A 20,934-nucleotide genomic window follows, 5' to 3' on the forward strand; every position below is an offset into this window, starting at 1 on the left:
CTTACAATATCTGCTTTTCCTCAGACTCTCAGACTTCTCAAATACGTCCGGAGAACTTTAGAAATCCAAAAACTTCATGTATCGTTTCCTCAGAATTCATGGGAAGTTCTCCATTGTCTTTATTATGTTTATCATTTGATTTTTACACAATTACACACCAAATAAGCTGCAATACGGAAAAAAATACAATATTCTTTTATACCATTCGAATTTTGCACAATTTCGCAGTTTGTAAGTGCCTCAATTAGTAGATTAGCATGATGGTGTTTCAGTGTAAAACAAAAAATACATTTCCATGAGCATAGAGAGAGACAGTACAGACAACATAAATAAGGTCCTGGTCTGAAACCATGCACCTGAACATTATTTAAACTCCCCAGTTGCAAAAAGAACGCTTACTAAAGTGTACGGAAGGCCTAAGCATGTGGTAGAGGGCTTGCTAAAATACACAATACAGGTTGCTTGCCTATCCACAGTCCCCACGAAACTTACTTCTGCCCTGAAAAGTGCTTGTTGAGAATGCCCTTGGCTGTGTCCAGGGCTGCTTCAGCAGGCACCGGAATGTGAGGGGCAATTCCAGCACCCTCCCAGGCGATACCCTGAGCAGTGTCTGAGTGGGTGGTGGGAATGGCCAAGAAGATATTACTGTCACCAACTTGGAAAGGCTTCGGGGGTTGGCAGGAGCCACTGGTCGCCTCACCCACAATCATGGCACGGCCGAGGTTCTTCATGATGTACACGAATTCCTCAGCTGCGCCAGCCGTCACACTGCTTGTCAGAATCAGCAGGCTCTTCTTGGAGCCGTACCTCCTCCCTGGGGGGTGGGGGGGCAACCGTTAGATTTGGAAACCATTAGAAAACACTTCATCTCATACAACATGGGAAGTACTAAGGTATAAGATCTTCACGTTACCTGTCAGCTGTGGAATGGTGACCAGGTCTTTTGTGGTGCCGGAAGGTCTGTCGTATAGTTTGTCCAATACAATCTCTTTGTCCACATCAAAGAAGTACGAGCTGAACCCGGCAATTGGGTTAATTGACCCTCCAATGTTGTTCCTTCAAAGCAAATTCGAGTCTGGATTAACATCACTGAGAATACAATGCTCATTTCCAAATATCTATACAAGTTAATGGACACAGCAGTCAAAGAACCAGTCAAGAATTACGGGTCATCAGATGAACATGAACTTGGATGGTCTTCATTTCAAATTGCTAGGAGACGTCTTAGGTGTGAGACCTTACCTGAGGTCAAGGATCATTGCGTCTGTATCTACCACCTTATTCCAGACCTGATCCACAATGATCTGGGCAACGACCGGGATTTGGTTGAACTCCCCAAACATGTCGAAACGGAGATAACCAATGTTGTGCTCAAACACGTCGGTTTGAAAGGAAACTTTGATGAGTTCAATCAGCATCTCTGGAGAAGTATCCTGGAAACACAGAAGCAGGTAATTTGTGAACAGTCCAGTACTACATAACCTCCTGTCTTATTCCTACAATACAACAAGAAGAAAGACCACATTCTCACCGTTGGCAGCATTGTAGGGGAGTTGTCGGTGACTTTCAGGCACTTGTCCGCGGACAATTTTGCGAGATCTGCTGAGAGTTTTTCTTCCAGTGCTTCCTTAGAGGAGATCATGTTGTATTCACCACTATCTACAAGTCCCTCCAGCTTTTCAGCCACATCAACCCCAATGCTTTCAAAAGCGTAGTTGTCTGCAACCAAAGACGCAGCAGCTTTGACAGTGGCAGGGATTTCAGCACGAAGCTTAATGATTTTAAGTGCAACATCAAGGGCATCTTCTGCTTTCACTTCGACGTCTGGAGCCACTCCTTTCACTTCCCAGCTCTTGCCGGTGATTGGGTTGATGGATTTAGCCACAGGTACCGAGACGTAGAAGTCAGTTTCAGCGACCTTGAGCTTTTCGATTTTCACAGATCCTCCGGCTGTGTTCTCTCCTACGATGGTGGCTCTTTTCAGGTTTTTAAGGCAGTAAGCGACGTCTTCCGCGACACCAATGGTATTCTTGCTTGTCAGGATGATCAAGGGCTTGGAGGTTCCATACCTCTTCCCCAGCAAGGTGGGCATGGACCAGAGCTCAGTGGTACTGTCTGAGGGGCGATCGTACACAGAGTCAATGTGGATGAGAGGCTCAGCGTCAGTGTAATAGGACACAATGTACGGGATGCCCGACAGCTCCCCAGAGACAGCATAGCGAAGGTCCAGGACCATTGCAGAGGTGGGGAGGACTCTACTCCAGACATGCTCCAGCAGAAGTGGTCCGATCTTCTGTGCCATTTCTTCCCCAATAACGTGCTGAATCTTCAGGTAGGCGATGTTGTCCTCCAAGACGTCCACATTCACGGTGCCCTTAACCACGGCAGCCAGTTGCTCCGGGGGGATCTGAGGAATTGCCGGCGGCACCACAGGAACATAATCTGGCTCGTAGGTGACTTTAACTCTGGCATCATAGATTGTGTTCTGAACTCCATCGGTCAGCACACTCGCAAGAGTGCTGGGATCCTGGATCCCGAGGATCTCTGTGTTGCTGCTGGCGGTGTCTATTGCCTCCTCCATACCTGCAAGCTTCTCTGGTGAGCAGTAGTTGTCCATGAGAACTTTAGCCATGTCCATAATAAGCGTAGGGGAAAAAGCACAGTGAACGGCATTGCTGAAGGCCAGCAGTGATAGTAAGAGTGCTACAGCTCGAGCCATCCTGGCTGGTCGTGTAGCTCGGGTGCTACTGCAGCGTTTGGTCCTCCGCAGAGGTTTATCAGATGAGACTATTTCTACAATCAGGTTTGTGTTAACACACATCTAAGAGGCTTTTGCAATAAACCTTTAATCTTATTAGCCCAGTTGCTTTGGTAAGACAAAAACAGGCTAATAATGCATGCACCTCATGGGCTTATGGCCTAAAATATACAAATGAAACATATCAAATGTGCATAATAAAATGTACCTATGCAACACATCAGGCCAAGTTGGATCTTTTTGTTTAATTCACGGTGGTAAGTGTTTTTTTTTAGTGTTATGTCATTTTAAGGCTATTTTGGGTTCTAAGGGCAGAATGTAAACCTCTGTTGCTGATTTTATGTAATACTGAAATGCAAAAAAATGCAAATCTTTGAATGTATGTATTTATGTAGTCTCAAATTGTCCACTTTACACAAAATAATATACATCATTCAGAATGAAAAACAAGTACATGTTCTACATTTGATCATATTAACAAAAGTTTTCTAAAATAGTATTTAATATAACTTAGTTTAACAACTACTTAACCTCTTAAACAGTTTGCATTGCTTTTTATGTAGTTCAACTTAGGCAGTATACACAGATCAGCCATAATATTAATACCGCCTTCCAAATATTGAGTAGGTCCCTGTCATGCTGCCACAACAGAGTTTAGCATTTGAGGCATGGGCTCCTCAAGACCTCTGAAGGTGTCCTGTGGTCCACCAATGCTTTAGTAGCAGATCATTTAAGTCTCTGTAAGACTGTAAGTTGTGAGGTGGGACCCCCATGAGCATCAGCAACCCTGTTACAGCTTCCCCAGTTGTCATTTTTTGGAGCACTTTTGGTTGGTACAGACCACTGCATACCAGGAACACCCCACAAGACTTGAAGCCTGATGTTCTGGAGATGTTCTGACCCAGTCATTGTCTGGAACATCACAGTTTGGTTCTTGTCTAAGTGTTTTCCTGCTCAACACCTTCATCAACTTCAAGAACTGACTGTTCAATATATCTACACCTGGACAGGTGCCACTGTAGATGAAGATCAATGTTTTTTGGATTTACATGTGAGTGGTGTTAATGTTATGGCTGATTGGATGAATTTAATTAAACATGTCCACAATCAACGAAAAGGAAATGAAGGTTCGAAGAACATTGTAGAAAATAAAACATACAAATACTTCTTGAAGGTTCTCTGTAGATGCAGAACTTCACCAGAAAGTCTACACACTGGGCATTTGTAGATAAACTAAAGAGGACTATCAAAAAAACATGGGACCTAAATTCGTAATCGAATTAGGCTTTGTCACCACCCACACTACTTCCCTAACTCTGACTTCTGGCGTCTGGTGGCAATCATTCTCTTGGCAACATTCAGTGAATCGCTTGCCTGAGCAGACACATCTGGCTCGACTCCAGACACGCTCCATACCTTTCCAGTCACTGCACTCAACACCACCTGATTAGGAATGGAGGCATAAAGGATGCTGTCCTCGATCTGATACGTCCCACTGGAGAGGGAGCCTCCAATTGTTGGTTCCCCAATTACCGTGGCCCGCTTCAGGTCCTTCATCGTCCTGGTAAACACCTCTGCAGCTGACCCAGTCATGTGACTCGTCAGAATGTAAAGGTCTTTCTTTGAGCCGTACCTCTGTCCCAGAACCTCGAGAAGGGTCATAACGTTAGTCATGGTTTTGGCAGAGCGATCGAAAATGGTATACAGGTGCTGCAAGGGTTCTGCCTCGAAGAAGTAGCTGCAGAACAATGGAACGGCTGTGGAGTAGCCCCCTGTATTGAACCTCATGTCAATGATCAGTACGTCAGTGTTCACCAGCTTGCTCCACACCATTTCGATCAGCTGAGGTCCGATTGCTCGCATGAATTCCATATTAGCCGTCATGTCAAACCTCAGATAGCCAACATTCTCAGGAAAGACGTCTACCTTAAAGAGGGCGTCGATAATATAGCCCACCTCCTCAGGAGATGGGAGTTTGGGCAGCCTGTGTTGGGGCTCTGGTTCAACTTCGCAGTAGAAAATGTGGAGCCTGTGGTCGCCAGAGGTTTCTTGAAGATCCACAGACAGCTGAGATGCAAGAGACTCATAATCAACGACTGAGCGGTACATTCCCTCTGCCAGCTTTGACTGCAAGACTTGACTGACTTTGGAAGCAACCTCTGGAATGGCATAATGTGTCTCTAAGAGGTGTCCTGCTGCTTCTACCAAAGCGTGGATATTCTTGTGAAACTTTATGATATCCTGAGTTTGACTGATTGCTTCCTCAGCAAGCACTATGGCATCTGGGACTACGCCACCACCTAGCCAGCATTCCCCATTGTTGTCGATGAAGTTCAGAACAGGGACAGTAATGATGATGCTTGTGTCTTCAACTCGAAATGACCTTGAGTGAAGGAGTGTCCCAGATGTTATCTCACCAATCACAGTTCCCCGATGCAGGGACTGCATCAGATATGCAAATTCTTCCCCAGCTGCAGAGGTGTGATAGCTAGTTAACACATACACTCCCCTTTTGGAGCCATAGGAGGTCCCGGTGATGTTACCAAGGGTATGGAAATCAGTGGTTCTGTTCTGGATCCTGTCATAGATTGTATAGAGATGCACGGTTGGCGAACTGTCGTACAGGTAAGAAAGAAAATAAGCCAGTGTTTCTGATGAGCCACCAGAGTTATAGCGCAGGTCAATTATCAGATTTCCTGTTTCCTTAACTACCTCCCAAACCTCTTCTGCAATTTCATCCTCCAGTCCACCAAGGACCGATGTTTTAGGGAACTTATCGCAGCGGATATATCCTGCATTTCCGGACAATATTTCCACTTTAAATAATGTGTCAATAAGGTTTTCAGCGAGTATGGTGGCATCAATGTCTGGGCCATCTTCAGGGAGGACCGGGAAGTCTTGCATGATCTTGACGGTTAAACGTGGGTCTTCAGATACAGACTGCAGCTCATAGTTTAGTTTGGCTGCTAAGCTCTCCTCGGAAATGACTGTGGAAAAGTCTGCGGTAGCTAGTTGGCTCAGTAAAGCTGAGACCTTGTCTCGGAATGAGTAGAAGCGCCTGATAGTTTCCGATACTCTTTTGACTGCTTTTGGGATGACTTTTCTGGCAGCCAGGAGGGCCTTGGCCTTTGACACTGCTTCTTTTGGGTTGGTTGTGACAGATGGTGAAACCCCGCTGACTTCCCAACTCTGGCCTGTAATTGGGTTAATGGACCGAGCAACAGGGACTGTAACGTAAAAGCCAGTGTCACTGATCTTCACCTTTTCAACTCGAACCGACCCTCCCGCAGACCGTTCCCCAACAACTATCGCTCTTTTCAGGTGCTTTAAAGTGTAGGCCACAGCTTCCGCCGCACCCACGGTGCGCTTGCTGATTAAAACGATCACGTCTTTACTTTTACCGTACCTATCACCAAGAAGATCTGCAGTTGTCCACATTTCCTTAGTTGTGTTAGTGGGTCGGTCATAGACTGTGTCTATGTGGAGAAGTGGGTCAGGATCAGAGAAATATGAAATGATGTTAGGAACGCCGGACAAGTCCCCTGCTGTGCTGAACCGCAGGTCGAAGATAATTGCTGACGTGTGGACGAGCTTGTTCCAGATGTTCTCGTGGAGAAGATGTCCCAGTTTCGCGGCCGCCTCCTGACCTATAATGCGGTCAATCCTCAGGTAGCCGACGTTGCTTTCCATCAGCTCCAGTTTAACAGAATTCCTGATTAGCCGTATCAGCTGTTCTGTTGGGAGCGTCTGAAGAGCAGGTGGCGTGACAGGAACGTAGTCAGGCTCATACGACACGGTCAGCCTGGGGTCATTGAGTGCACCTTGCACCCCGGCGGTCAGTACAGCTGCGAGCGTCTTACGATCCGATATGTGCAGGATTTCTCCGCTGCTTACCGCTTGCTGGATTGCCTCCTGCATGCCGATTAGGTTCTCTGGGAAGCAGTAGTTGTCAAGCAGGATTTTAGCCATTTCCAACACCAGTGCAGGCTGGAATGATGCATCTGTAACGAAGACCCCACAGAGGATCACTATCACAGCAAGAGAAGCTCCAGTACTAGCCATTTCTGATCGACTTCTCTGGTTCTCCAGTTCTAGTGTCTATCCATTCATTCGAGAAGGCAGTTCCTTGTTGGATGAGGCTCTGCTTTCACCACCAGGTTTTGGACAACAACATTGACATAAGAGGCTTTCCCTCCGAATAAACCTTTAATCGCATTATCTTTGGTGCATCAGCAAGACAATAACGGCAAAATCTGATGTTTCAGGGTGGAGTGATGGCTTACAAAATGTGTCCTGTAGCTGTAACGTGACCTATAACTAATGGACTCCATGTTCTTCTTTACTCCAAACAGTAAATAGTGATTCATTATGGTTAGTTTGAAGAAACTCTGGGACAATCGGTTGTTGAAATGTTGAAAGCTCATTGAGAGCACGAGTGATCAGTGGCATATGTCTACAGTACGGTTCAGTTTAAGAAGGCAAAACCTCAGAGAAATAAACACTAACACTGTTGTTCACTTTACCAGTGCCAACCTCCCGTTGTTTTCTAAGCTGCTTTTAGTACATTTGTACATTCCTGTGTGGTGTTTTATAATAACGTGGACAGACTTTGGCCAGGAACCCGAGAGACCCTACCCATTTTTACAAAACAGAATTACGTAAGCCCACCCTCGCTGAATGCTAATTGGTGCAATATACTCTTAATCCAGCCTGATCTTTTAATACCCCGCCTCTTATGCAATGTTGTCTGCTGATTCCCTGTGGCCAATGGGAACTGTGATTTTCATTTTAAGACTTCTGGGGCATTGTCCAGAGTGCCAGATGGGAGGGAATGTTTGGCTCCAAGAATAGAAAGAGGACAGCTAGGTAACAGCAGTCATGAAAACTCTCAGAAATAGGTTGGTGCTTATATCACATCCAACATTTGCTTTACTGATAAGGTTCATTTCATGTATTTATAACATTACAGGGGTTGTTTTAAGTATTTTAACAAAAAGTTATATAAAACTTTCAGTAGTTGCCGCCCCCTTACTAAAACATTTATGTACTTAATGTTGATTTTATTACGTATACTTACACATATACTATATTCTAATACTTCCATGGACTAAATTGGCCCACTTTCTAGTATATAAAAGTACATTTGTAAGTATATTTCCCTTCTTTATGTAAGAACTAATATTTTGAGTTAAACTAATAGTAGTAAACGTTTAGCAGTAAAGAACTAGCACTAGCTGTGCTCCCAACACTAGGACAGTAAGGATACATGTGAAGCCACTGCACTCTTTTCCAACTGCCAGGCAGCCATCGGCAGGCAGCCAACACGTTCTGAGGAAAGCCCCGGGTGGCACGGTAGTACTGCAGGTAGTGCATGTGTCTTACAGCTCCAAGGATCTGGGGTTTGTGGGTCCAATCCCCGCTCCGGGCGATGTCTGTGAGGGTGTTGATCTCCCTGTGTCCGCATAAGTTTCCTCTGGATAGGTAAATTGGCCATGCTCAATTGTACCCTGCAATGGACTGGTGGTCTGCCCTGCAACCCTGACCAGAATGAAGTGGATAAAATTATGGATGGATGGATGGTTTGAATATTTTGTCACTGTCCCATAAAAACATCTTATTGCCAAAAAGGCAAAGAACAACTGCCAGATTCTTAACCTCAGCTCAGAAAGTCAAAGTTGACAAAATTTAAGTTTTTTTGCAGGACTTTGGCTATTTATTTCATTATTTCAATAATATTTTTTAAATGTTATTTTATTATTTTGCTATTACTATACATCATCACACAACATGTCTACTGCTCCTCACTGCAGCACATTAAGTTCAGTACACTTCAGCCTTCCTCAGTTTTTAATCATCTGTTTGAATCCAACTTTACCAGCAGAGGGCGCTGTCTACACATTATACTGGGAACCACATGGTTTCTCTCTCTTCATCCTCACTCTCTGAGACATTCATTATCTCTCAGCAGAGTCCCTGAAAGCATACCCATGTGGGACCTGTACGGGTAGCCCAACTAGGGACCAGAACGTTCTGTCCATGAGTTCCATGGTTGCACCAGAAATGGTGCAGGAATGGGACCAGCAGGGGTTAAAAACATGAACTCCATCAGACTCAGAACCCACCTAGCCCACATGGGCATGGGTTCTGAGTGGGTTTGTACATTGTGTGTTGTTTCTGGGACCCAGTTAGGCTTTCCAAATGAGCCCCATCATTACGGCTCACCCTAATCTCACACGGGTCCCTTCTAGGCCCCTTATGCAGTGTACAACTCAGATGGGGCCCATGTCTTTAACCCCTGCATGAAGAGAATGGTGCTGCTAGCTTTGAATGGCTCTGAACTCAAACCTCACTCTGACTGAACCTCACCCTCCAGACGTTTCCGTTATTTTTCCTTTATTTACAGGATGTACACACAGTACATGCAGTCACTTAAAAACAGGCGGCATTGATGAGATATGCATATATTTAAAAAACATAAACAATAACAAACACACAGTCTTGCAGTTGTTTACACTAGGATGAGGACCATGCATTGCTTCCTTCACTTACTTCCTGTTGGCTGTACGCCTTCTGGATCTGCTTGCCGGCCCTTAAGAAGCCCTAGGTTAAGAGGGTCATTCGGATCATTAGGAGGGCTGTGACTAGGGCCTCCACAAAGCTTTAAGAAGCTGAAGTGGTAAAGTAGGCATTGTTGAGCACCCCTGGTTTGGGTTCTAGATATAAAAGTATTTTCATGTGGATCTGCACACAAAGCCGCGGTCACACTTTCGTCTGGCTGTTTTCTACACAATTACAGCTGATCCTAAGGGACGTAAGTCTAGAAAGTTAAAATCCACCCCAGAATTTTGGTCCAACTGCCTGGTTCAGGTTCTCAAAGCCCAGGCAGTTGGACCAAAATTCTGGGGTGGATTTTAACTTTCTAGACTTACGTCCCTTAGGATCAGCTGTAATTGTGTAGAAAACAGCCAGACGAAAGTGTGACCGCGGCTTTGTGTGCAGATCCACATGAAAATACTTTTATATCTAGAACCCAAACCAGGGGTGCTCAACAATTACTAAGTGCTGGGGTGGAGCTTTTACTCTCTGGACCTCAGTTTTTTCATTTCTATTGTCCTGATTGTAGGTAATGTAGTCGTGTATGTAGTCCAAAGTTTGCAAATGTGCAGTGTAACACTACAAAAATCTGAGGAAAGATCTGACGAAGCAAAAAGCTCTTAATTTAGTCTAAATATCTAATATTTCTCATTTTCACATTGTTGTACGAGATTATTTAACATATCATCAGTTTATTAGTTTATTTTTACTTGTTTTGAGTAAGCTATCTACTAAAATTGTTTTATTCCACTGTCTGATCATTTCTGCTTGTTTCAAGCTGTATTTTTTGACAAAAGTAAACTAAATTGTTTTATGGTTATTAATTGAACGCAAATTGATCTGCCAATAGAATAAGATCCTTTTAGTGGATAAAATCACTGTAAACTAAAAAGTTAGAAATAAGAGAATAAATATATTATTAGTCATGTGAAATTAGTAATATTATAATTACTATTAAAATTTTAATATTAATAATGATTTAAAATGAGCTTTCAGAAGGGAGGCCCAAAATTTTTGTTGGCTCATGCTTTCAAACTTTGCAAATGTGCAAGATTAAACTGCAAAAAAGTAAAATGCTCTTAAATTTAGTGTACATTTCTAGTGTACAAGTCTAAATGTTACCTTGTTGTACATATGTAAAATTATTAGTAACTTATTTTTACTTGTTTAAAAAAAGTGTATCTACTGGAGTTATATTTCCTGACCAAAGTGTTTTTGTTAAAAAGAAAATATCTGAATTATCTGCCAATAAAATGAGAAACTTTTTATTGGATAAAATCTCCTAAAACAAGTAAAAATAGGTTTATTAATTGATAATAATGAATTGATCTTAAAATATTTAAAATGAGAAATATCAGATATTAAGACTACAGGGTTTTACTTACTAAAGTTAATCTAGAAGAACGTTAATCTAGAATGAGAGGTGAAGTTATTTGCTGAATAAGATTTGGAAGCAGCACCAAAGTTTGTAAAAAAAGAATCATTGTAATTCATATTTGTTGACATAAATCTTCTTTTTAAAACATCCTTAATTAAACCAGTGGTCAATAAGCATATTAGAGTTTGTTTGCTGACTTTATTGTAAAATTTATTTATAAAAATATTGTGGTATTTCATACTTTGGACCTGTAATGCATGTAACCACTGGATTTCATTGGATCATGTAATAAAAGTAGAGGGTAATTTATGTCTCCTATTTACATTCCTTTGTAAAAGTAAAAATGCAAGGCAAAAAAAAGTTTCGTGAAATAAAAATAACGTAAAAATTAAGATAAATCAATGAGCAAAGAGTAAGTAATAATAAAATAATCCCACAGTGTTCATTAGATTTGTACAGGCATTGGGGTTAGTGTACTATTTCAGTGTCATGCAGTTAAAATACAGCCAATATATATATTTAGAATTATTAAATTAGGGGCATTGTTAAAAGTCTGAATGGTCATGTGGTCTGAGACTCCTCATCTCATTATCTACAGCCACATTTAGCCACCTTCATCTCCTCATACAGGTGCCGCACGGTGATGACGCCGTTCTCTTGGTACATAACAGTCAAGGGATCCAGCTTGGTCGGAACGCAGCAGGCCTTGTTGGCTTTTTTGGGGTTGCTCAGATGCATCAGAGTTTGGATGATGGCATGCTTGGAAGGGGTTACGTCATTAGTCAGGGGGAAAGAGCACACCCCTTTGCATTCGTAGGCTTCATACTCTGGTGGCGCCACTATCCACTGGTCCCATCCGATATCCTTGAAATTCACCCTCAGCGAGGTCCTCCGACAGTAGTTCTTCCGTGCCTGCCTCTTTCTCCTGGGATGCCGGTCCAGGTGGACTTCACCATTAGAGTCCTCAAGAGCATCTACCTTCAACAAAAAGCTCTCGTCTTCATGAGTCATCATCTCCTTTACCTCGCCTCTGGCCTTCCCCTTCCTGTTCTCGATGTCGTCTGAGAAGACGATCAGAACCGGAGAGGTGTTGTCCTCCAAATCCAGGCTGATGTTGAAACCACCTCCTTTGAATGACCCACAGCCCTGACTTTCTACCTTGACCTCCAGTTCACCTGCTCCACAACTTGACTGAAGCCAGCTGTGGATGGCGTTCGTTACGTCAAAGGCTTCCCAAGTGGGCTCTGTGTCAGGGATGTCTTTCCTGTCCAGAAGGTGTAGTATCTCTCGGTTCTGAATGTGCTCCACCTCGTAGACGGTAACGGAAGCGAGGAAGTCGTCGCAGGCCGTTTGAGCCCCGTCCCACAGCGTGAAGAGTCGCAGTTGCACCAGGGTAACCTCTTCGAAATTAGGGACTGAGACATTGAATAGCAGTCTGTGTGAGGTCTTGTTGTTGCGGATAACAGATTGGGTCACATCTGCGCAGAAATAGAAGAAGAAGATGTTGCTTCAGTTCACAAGAGTTCCTTGAGGGTTCTTTATTAATTAGACAGTAATTTCTCAAAGAACTTTGAAGTTTGAATTAGACTAGTTCCAGTAAAGAAGTTCTGCCAATAGAATAGGACTCTCTGCAGGAGCAGATCAACATGAACCTACTACCAGGTGTGGGCTAGAGTGGTATAAGTGGAACACAGTGGAACTGTGTTCCCATCCATCCGATACTTTTGGATGGGATGAGTTGGGGAGTTGGGAATGAGGTGAGGTCACACAGCAATGCTGCCACAAAATCTATTAGAAAGCCTCCTTCTTCTCTGGACGGTAGACACCAGACAGTTACTCCAGTAAAAGCAGTTTCAACTCTTTTTAATACCCTTGATTTCAGAAGAAACCATGACCAATAAGCAGGTGTCCCAATACTTTTCAGATCAAAGACAATGCTCACTAATTTGCCGGTTTATTATGTACACCCACCACCTTCCCCAAAGATGTCCTTGTCAGGTACACTCTTGAGTCCTTTGGAATGAAAACCTGCAAAGACAGCTGTCCACAGGTGCAATGTAGGAGTGTCTAGTAAATGGTTAAGAAGTAACCTGAAGTAGTCGTACCTTGTAAGATGAAGCTACGGATGACATCGGAACGTGGGACAGAGGACTTATCTGAAGCATATTTGTTGTACAGCTCCATCATGAATGGAGGAGGCTGAACCTTCCTCTGCTCCTGCGGAACCCCTGACAGGTTCAGCATTCTCAGAAAGTCTTCTTTCATGGTCCCCAACTTCTCCAGCCTGGAATTCAAGTTGTCCTCTTGCTCTAGGTCATCATCCAGCGTTTGGAGAACACCCGAGTCGTCTTCTATGGATTTCCCCTTACAAGATCCGGCCAAACTGAGGCACAGGTACAGCAGTAAGCAACGAAACCCCTCCATTGCCCAAAGTTCTCCCGCGGTATTGCGTGACTGGGCTACGTTTTAGATTTGGTGGCCTTTTGAAGAAGAATCGTTGACTTTGGGATTTCCAATACGGAAGCCTTCAGCTGGGAGTTCACTCCCGTACTCTGTACAGTAAACAGTGCTCACTCTTGACGTCCAAAATAGCAGCTCGACTATTCTTATCTGGGCCATTGATGTTATTTTTCAAGCTTTCTTATCAATCGAGGGCTTGAAGCTAATGAAGTTTCTGTAAACATCTGACCGACGTTAGGGGGGCTAATGAGTGAGACTCTGGACAGGCAAGGGCACACAAGAATGTTCGTCCCTCTCCGGGGTCAGATTGTTGGGCTGTTAGCTTATAAACTGTAGGGCTTGAGCCTTGAGATGTTCGACTCAGTCCAGCTCCATCCCACTGTTGGGTGGGTTTATAACGAATGTAGATGGATAAACTTCAAAATCAGCTCTCAGGCAGAACATGCGAAAGGTTCTGAGTGTCAAAGGGGATCCGTGTACCGAGATCCATGGTTTGATTGATGTCAGTGTTGGAGATGGATGTTGGGTAATTGGGTTTTAGGGCAATGGCCTGTACTCTGTCACTTTGTGGTTTGTCTCTCAAGCAACTCATTAGATTTTGCCTCGAGGGAATCTGTTGAAAGAACGCTCTGGTGAGTTTACAGAATGTCCCAGAATTTGCTAGAAGACACGAACAGCAGTTGTGGAAATACCGTGACTTTGGTCAAAGTTTCAGTTTCAGCAGATCTGCTTTCACTAGCCCTCACTACACGGCCACCCTGTCATCTCCTGGTGTATTTGATGTTAGTACGGCTGTTTTTTTTTTTTTTAGAGCTCAGTGTTGTTCTTTCATACTCAGTGTGGTACCTAGAACTCCAAGAGTTTTACCTCTCAGCCTGGAAGAAGCCTAAAGACACAATGCTCATCAGGGAGGACAGAAATCCCCCCTAGAAATCCCCTGAATCCCCAGTGACGAAGTTGTAAACTGAATTTGTCTCCTTTTTTCTCCCAGTTCTGGTTCTGTCAATTAACTCCTCCGGGAGTGATGAGGGGCGAGAGCAGGAGAAAACTGGGTAAAAAGATAATACAGGAACCTTTGTTGATGCTATGTAGTTATCCATCAATCCAAAGAAACCATTTACGCATCCATGGGATCCCCTGCGTTGTCATGGTTCTACGTAGCATATGAATATTAATTTAAATATGTCCTAAATTCACTGTCCCAATACTTACGCTCCTCACTGAAGTTTATGCAGAGAATCATCCACTCCTGTAAAAAGTGAAACAGGCCATCAGCAGCCGGAGTCAGAGAGAGCACAGTTAGCCTTGCTCTCTCAGGGGTGGGTTGATGGTCAATGACCCTTCCTCCTCACATTACTCCCAGTGTAATGATGGTCAGCACAGGCTTCTGTCAGCTGGCGCATCGGAGCTGGGGAGCCATGCAAGACTACCTAGCGATGCTGCACCAGTGGCTTCGGAGTAGATGTGCTAGTCTTAATCCTTCTAGTGTTTGTTGGGGGTGTTGCTAGTGATAGGGGAAGTTCACATGAACAAGGATTGGGTTAATGGCCTTCCAAATTAGGTAGGAAAATGAGGTAAAATGAGAAATAAATTAATTACATATATGTATTAAAAGTGAAACAGGGCTTACATTGATTTGAAGTGCTTTTGAGGTTTGAATTGATCTATAATATTTTTGTTGCTTTTCAGTAAACGGTAAAATGGCCATTTTTACAGTGTAAAAAGACCAATTCCTAGAAAAGGCAGTAGGTGGCAGCAGTGTTTAATAAGTCTTATGCGCTGGACATCTCTTCCCATCAGGGTTGGGGTTTCCAAAAGCGTCTCAGCACAAAGACAACTCTTAAATTGGCCAAGCGAGCATCACATTGAACACACACACTCTCTTGTTTTTCAGCCAAGAATTTATGAATTTTACTGTTGAGACACTGGACTCAGTTCATTATATATTTTTTATTAACCAGCCAAATAAACACTCCAATATTCCGATTATTTACAGATATATTTATATTTATCAGAATACTGCTTTCTACATTTTCATATGAAAGTACTGAAGGGGTTAAAATACTACACGTCTTTTCATTTACAGTATTTAACAGTTAATTAAAGCCCTAATCTGGATCTGCTGAGACTTTCAGGTCACAATAAAGAACAGATTCCCAAACTGCAACAACCACCCACCACCCTCACCCCAATGTATATTGATCAGCCATAACATTAAAACCGCCACCAGGTGAAGTGAAGAACACTGATGATCTGGGTCCAGTGGCTCCTGGCTGTCAAGGGTGGGTCTACATATCAGGCAGCGAGTGAACAGTGAGAGTCTGAGACACTTTGACAAGACCCAAACATAGATGTTCTAGACAATTACTGGGTCAGAACATCTCCAGAACATCAGGCAGGTCTTGTGGGGTGTTCCCTCCTGGTATGCAGTGGTCAGTACCTACCAAAAGTGGAAGGACAACAGGGTCCTGGGCACATAAGGCTCACTGATTCTCAGGAGGTCCCACCTTACAACTCACAGAATCTGCTGCTAAGTCTTCAGAGGTCTTGTGGAGTCCATGGCTCAACAGATCAGAGCTGTTAGTGATATCCTGGGGCCTACTCAATGTTAGGCAGGTGGTTTTAATGTTATGGCTGATTGGTGTATATGTAATTGAGGCCCTGGCAGTTTCTCGTCAAGGCTTTAAACGACTACTCAGCTACACGTTACAATTAGTGACAGTATAAAACACAGTGGAAACCCAGAGTCTGAATTTATAAGATTGTGATGGAGCAGTTTTTGAGGTTTGGAGGTCTTGCGTGTGGAAATCCATGATCAGCCACTGAATGTTGTGTCTGAGGTCGTTCTGTCTGAGCAGCGGATGGCGTAATGTGCCTTAAGCTTGTCCACGGTCTCTTTAACACAATTTGTTTAGGCCCTTGGTCTTCTTATCGGCAGGCGCAGGTGTCCACAGACATGCTGGGGTAGACCTTCAGCACCATGTTCCTGCTGGTGTCCAGGAACAGCACCGCTAGCGGACTCATCTTCTCGGGGATGCAGCAAGGCTCTGGAACCCCAGGAACGATCCCCACGGCCCTCACGATGCTTTGGATGGTGGCATGATTGGAGGGGTGAACGACCTAGAAATGCAAAGACGAGAGGTGAGGCTGATTTTCCAGAATTCCACAGAATTCTCTGCATCGTTAAACAGTTTAGTTTAATGTAAAGTTCTTCACCTAATGGTGATGAAGACACTGCCTGATGCCTGAGACACTGTTCTACCAGAGTTCTGAGATGAGTTCGGCTCTAGAACCTGCTTTTAAAATCATATAATTAAAATGGTGGAGGGATACATGCTGCAGGGTGTAGAGCGGCTACAGAAAGTAGTCCCTAAAGAGAACTGGATTAGTTGAGATCCTCCACTATTTTACCATCATCATCATCATCATTCCATATAAAACTCAGAAGACTCGTGTAGCTGCACTGGTGGGTTTGGATAGGAAATAAATTATGGGCTGTAGCTGTGTTGTAGCCATGGTGACCGACTGATGTCTGTTCCAGAAGCTGATCAAGGTCAGGATAACATGTCCTCGAATCATTTCCAGCACCCTAAGTGAGGAAGGGCAACAAACCTCTAGGCTGTTTGTCATTAGGCTGTCAATCTTTGGGATATCCATGCTGGCATGATTTCATAATTAATTATAATGACTGAATTGAATTAGCAATCATGCTAATTAATCTGAAGCATCAGAAGCATTTTCATATTTCATATATTACCTTTTCTCAAGTTATTTTAACCATTGTTTTTACCCAGTTAAACCATATGTGTACAGTCAGTCTGACCGGTTCAGATGACCCTGTGGGAGCAGTTGGTTTGGAGAAGTGCACCATAAAGTAGCGGCTGAGATGATTAGCCTCTGTAGCTGATCTGACATTGTCTAAAGGAAATGTTTCTTTACACAGTATAACCTTTCTTTGTTTCTCTGGATTGGTGGAAAACTTTTGTATAAGAATAGTGCAGTACAGTGCAGTGAGCATCTAACTTAGATGTGTGGAAAATGGGTCGCAAAGCAGTGATTGCATTTGGGCGTGGCCAAAGACCATAGTGTGAAGGAAACACAGGAGTCTGCAGGTGTACCAGCAGTGGCAAAAATCCCAGCCTACCGGAAATTCTCCTCAGAATTGTGATCAAGAGACGAAACTTGACAGACAGGTGCAGATTGAGCTACTTCTTTTTACACTATGGTCTCTGGCCATGCCCAAATGCATTCACTCCTTTTAGTTAATCATTAACAGTAATCTGCTTTGCAACCCATTTTCCACACATCCAACAACACTCTCACTGCACTGCATCACCTATTCTCAAAGTATGAGTCCCGTCACATACCCTGCAGGTATTTATAGTCCCATAAGCCTCGTTCAGCAGCATCTGCAGGAGCCTGAAGTTACTACCACTTAAACACACAAGGTGACTAATGTCTTGTCTGGGGATCTATATACAAAAAAAGAATGATTCAAAGACAGGCTGCACTATTGTTTCAAGTCTATATGGAACCCTTTTTGGATGTTCTTGGACTACACTTGGAAGGAAGATTTTCAATCTCAGGCTGCTTTAGGATTGTCCTTTAATTGTTGCACAAACACAAAAGGTATTTCAGTGGTTAATTGCAGATATTTATATGTTTATTGATCATTAGCCATTAGCAGGCCTATTTTCGGGTCTGGATAAAGCTTAGGTTCCACTTACATTTGGAACAAAATTGGAATTCATATACTCTAATTAGCCAGAAACTGCTGGTCACGTTCTAACCTTGGGCATGGGAAATCCACAGGTTCCTGCGCAGTAGTACGCATCAAATGCCTTCGGGGCCAGGATCCACTCGCTCCAGCCTATATCCGCAAAGTCCACCCTCAGGTAGCGCCGGGCGCACACTCTGGGCTCGCTCCATTGTTTGCGACGAGCCTTCTTCATGGTCCTCTCATCAAAGCTCAGCTCCTGAGACAAACCCCCGCCGTGTTTAACCTCGTGGCCGTGTCTCTCACCTTGGCTCCTGGGCGAGGGTTTGGGCTTCAGAGCGAAGTAAGTGCTATACCACAGGTCCTTGTGTTTCAGGTCGTTGTCTCGGATGTCAGGAAGGAAGTTGTCCTGCAAATCGTTTGCACTTCTCCTGATTCTGGAGCTTGGAGTTGCCAAGGGTGGTCCAGTCCCTCTGTCCTCCCCCACTGGAAAGTGGCTGTACCTCTGCAAGCTCATGGCGATGCTGTTGGGCTCGGTTATGGCCAGGTCATTGGAGTACACAAGAAGGTAAGGCAAGCTGTGGTGCGAGAAGCGATCCTGCCACCTTTCACCAGAGTAAAACTCCACTGAAATAAAGAGGTCATTCTGAGCATGTGCCTCCCGGACGGCCGAAGACACATCTGCCACCTGCCACGGTCCTTTCCTGAGAGGGGATTCCATTGTGATGTTACCCAAATGAGAGGGGGAGGCTTTATTTTGTAAATGTCCTCGAAGAACTAGCTGGACATGGGGCGAAGGTTGCAGGTGCTGGAGACGGCATGAGGGTCCCCGGGAACGCCGGCAGCTCCAGGACCGCTGGCGGCCATGCTGCTCCAGGAAGTGCAGGCTTGCGGACAGGATCACCTCCGAGTCTGGGATGGAGGTCAGGTTGAGGTGGAAAAGGACGTCGCTGCTGGAGGTCACTGAAAAAGAAGATCAGACCTAGTAAAATGATACAAAGCAGATTTGTCTGGAGCTACTTAGCTAAGTTTGTTGTGGACTGAGGATCCCTGACCCCTACAGCCTCCAGTCAGTGACATGAATAACAACTTCTGGTCCTGAAGGGTCAGGGACCAACACAGCTGGGAGATTTACCTTCTCAAACAGACCCCCCTTAACACACTAGTTGATTACCAGGTTTAGTGGGTGTGTTTGTGTTTGGATACCAGGAACTTTAGGACCAGCATTGGTGCTACAGTCTCTCTAAGAGCACGAGGAAGAACCACTAAGAGGAACTGAGACCGAAAAAGGGAACCCGTCCTCTGAGCTGCACCTGAGTTGTGATAATAACTAATGTTCAACAGTCTGGAATCACCTGGTATAGATTAGCGTTTTCGTTTGTTACACTTCAACTTCATTCTGGATGGTTTTAAAACTTCATTCTAGATCTTGATGTTAAAGGGTTCTATGACGTACATAAAAAGGTTGGTTTGATCAAAGAACAAACTACAAGAACAAACTACAAGAGGTTCTTGCAAACCATTTAACCAGTAATGCATTCACACGGTTCTTTGAGTTGCCATGGTTCTGTGAAGAGCCCAAGAAGAACCACTGTTTGTGCAGCAGTAATAAAGAGAACGAAGAACTTATGACATTCTGTTTTGATGATGTTCTAAATTTCTTCTCAGATTGTTTCTTCAGATCTGTCTTTTTGAACATTTTGAAGATGTTCTAAAGGCCTTATTTGATCTTTTTTATTAGATGTCTCTTTTCAAACATTTTGGAAATGTAAAGGTCTTCTCGGATCATTAATATTTGTCTTATATTTTGAAGATGTTCTTTAATCTTCTTTGATCATTTCAGATGTGTCTTTTTAAAATATTTTGAAGATGTTCTAAAAGTCTTATCCGATCTTTTCTCTAGGTGTCTCTTTTTAAACATTCTGAAGGTCTTTGATCTTTCTTCAGATCTGTCTTTTTTAACATTTTGAAGATGATCTAAAGGTCTTATCTGATAATTTTTTTAGATGTCTCTTTTTAAACATTTTGGAAATGTAAAGGTCTTCTCAGATTGTTTCTTTATATCTGTCTTTTAAACATTTTGAAGACCTTCCAAAGATCTTCTCTGATCGTCTCATTTTAAACATTTTGAAGATGTAAAGGTCTTTTCGGATTGGTTTCTTTAGATCTGTCTTTTGAAGACGTTCTAAAGTTCTCTGATCATTTCTTTAGATGATTGTCTTTTTAAACATTCTAAAGACCTTTAGAGGTTCTAAAGCTCTTATCTGATCTTTTCTTTAGATGTCTGTTTCTTTAAATGTTAGAAATATGTTCTCAGGGCCTCTCCCGACAGTTTCTTTAGACGTTAGCCTTTTTAAACGTTTTCAGATCAGATTTAGAGACTCAGCGCATCAAACCTATGGACTGTTTTTTTTTTTTTTTTTTTACCTTCGGCTGCTCTGAAGCTCCTGACGGTGTTCTCGTGCGCGTGCCCGCGCGGCTCCTTGCTGAACTTCTCGTACAGTTTGAACATGCTGGCCGAGAGCGCGTCCCCGCGGTCCGCGGCGTGCTGCTTCAGCGAGAGCACCAGCTGGACCTCCACCACGTCCAGCACCAGCAGAACCGGCACGAGCCAGACCGGAGCACGCACCATGTCCAGCCGAGCGCGCGGAGCTCCAGACACCAAAGAGAGCGAAGCTGAGGAGATGCTGAAGATGCTGCAGTGCGCGCGCACACACCCGTTTCTCTCACACGCGCGCGCGCGTTCAGAAACGAAGTCCAATCAATCAATAAATTAGCAATTAAGTAAACAAATCTCCAGCAATGACAGACGGCGTCTCCCAGCGTGTCCAAAAGTATCCGGACAGTCCTTCTGCTCCAGCTTCAGCTGCTTCAGTGTGAAGCCTGTGCTCACACTCGCTCCATACAGAAGCCCTGACCAATGGGACGCTCAGGAGGAGGGGGGTACAACCTCCCACCCAGCACTCAGCTGTGGAGCAGTGGAGCTGGGTTCTCTGGAGTGATGATGGAGCTCCATCCAGTACTTTT

The 20,934-nt window shown here is 43.9% G+C and overlaps 3 protein-coding genes across 3 annotated transcripts; all 3 read right to left on the minus strand.

Moving 5' to 3' along the window:
• Positions 1-120: 120 nt before the first annotated feature.
• Positions 121-6,748, minus strand: LOC140543963 (retinol-binding protein 3-like). Its single transcript, XM_072667291.1, has 5 exons — positions 4,175-6,748; positions 1,532-1,852; positions 1,243-1,433; positions 914-1,056; positions 121-814 (listed from the first exon to the last, which is right to left on the minus strand). Exons 1-5 carry the CDS (start codon positions 6,725-6,727, stop codon positions 489-491), a joined length of 3,534 nt encoding a protein of 1,177 aa, XP_072523392.1. The 5' UTR covers positions 6,728-6,748; the 3' UTR covers positions 121-488.
• A 4,570-nt stretch (positions 6,749-11,318) lies between these two features.
• gdf2 (growth differentiation factor 2) lies at positions 11,319-13,154 on the minus strand. The gene is made up of 2 exons (XM_072667292.1): positions 12,836-13,154; positions 11,319-12,208 (listed from the first exon to the last, which is right to left on the minus strand). The coding sequence occupies exons 1-2, from the start codon at positions 13,152-13,154 to the stop codon at positions 11,319-11,321; spliced, it is 1,209 nt and encodes a 402-aa protein (XP_072523393.1).
• A 2,874-nt stretch (positions 13,155-16,028) lies between these two features.
• On the minus strand, positions 16,029-20,539 carry gdf10b (growth differentiation factor 10b). The gene is made up of 3 exons (XM_072666728.1): positions 20,335-20,539; positions 17,981-18,870; positions 16,029-16,310 (listed from the first exon to the last, which is right to left on the minus strand). The coding sequence occupies exons 1-3, from the start codon at positions 20,537-20,539 to the stop codon at positions 16,119-16,121; spliced, it is 1,287 nt and encodes a 428-aa protein (XP_072522829.1). The 3' UTR covers positions 16,029-16,118.
• Between the last annotated feature and the right edge of the window lie 395 nt (positions 20,540-20,934).

This window comes from Salminus brasiliensis, chromosome 22 (genome assembly GCF_030463535.1).
Source record: "Salminus brasiliensis chromosome 22, fSalBra1.hap2, whole genome shotgun sequence".
NCBI classification, from domain to species: Eukaryota; Metazoa; Chordata; class Actinopteri; order Characiformes; family Bryconidae; genus Salminus; species Salminus brasiliensis.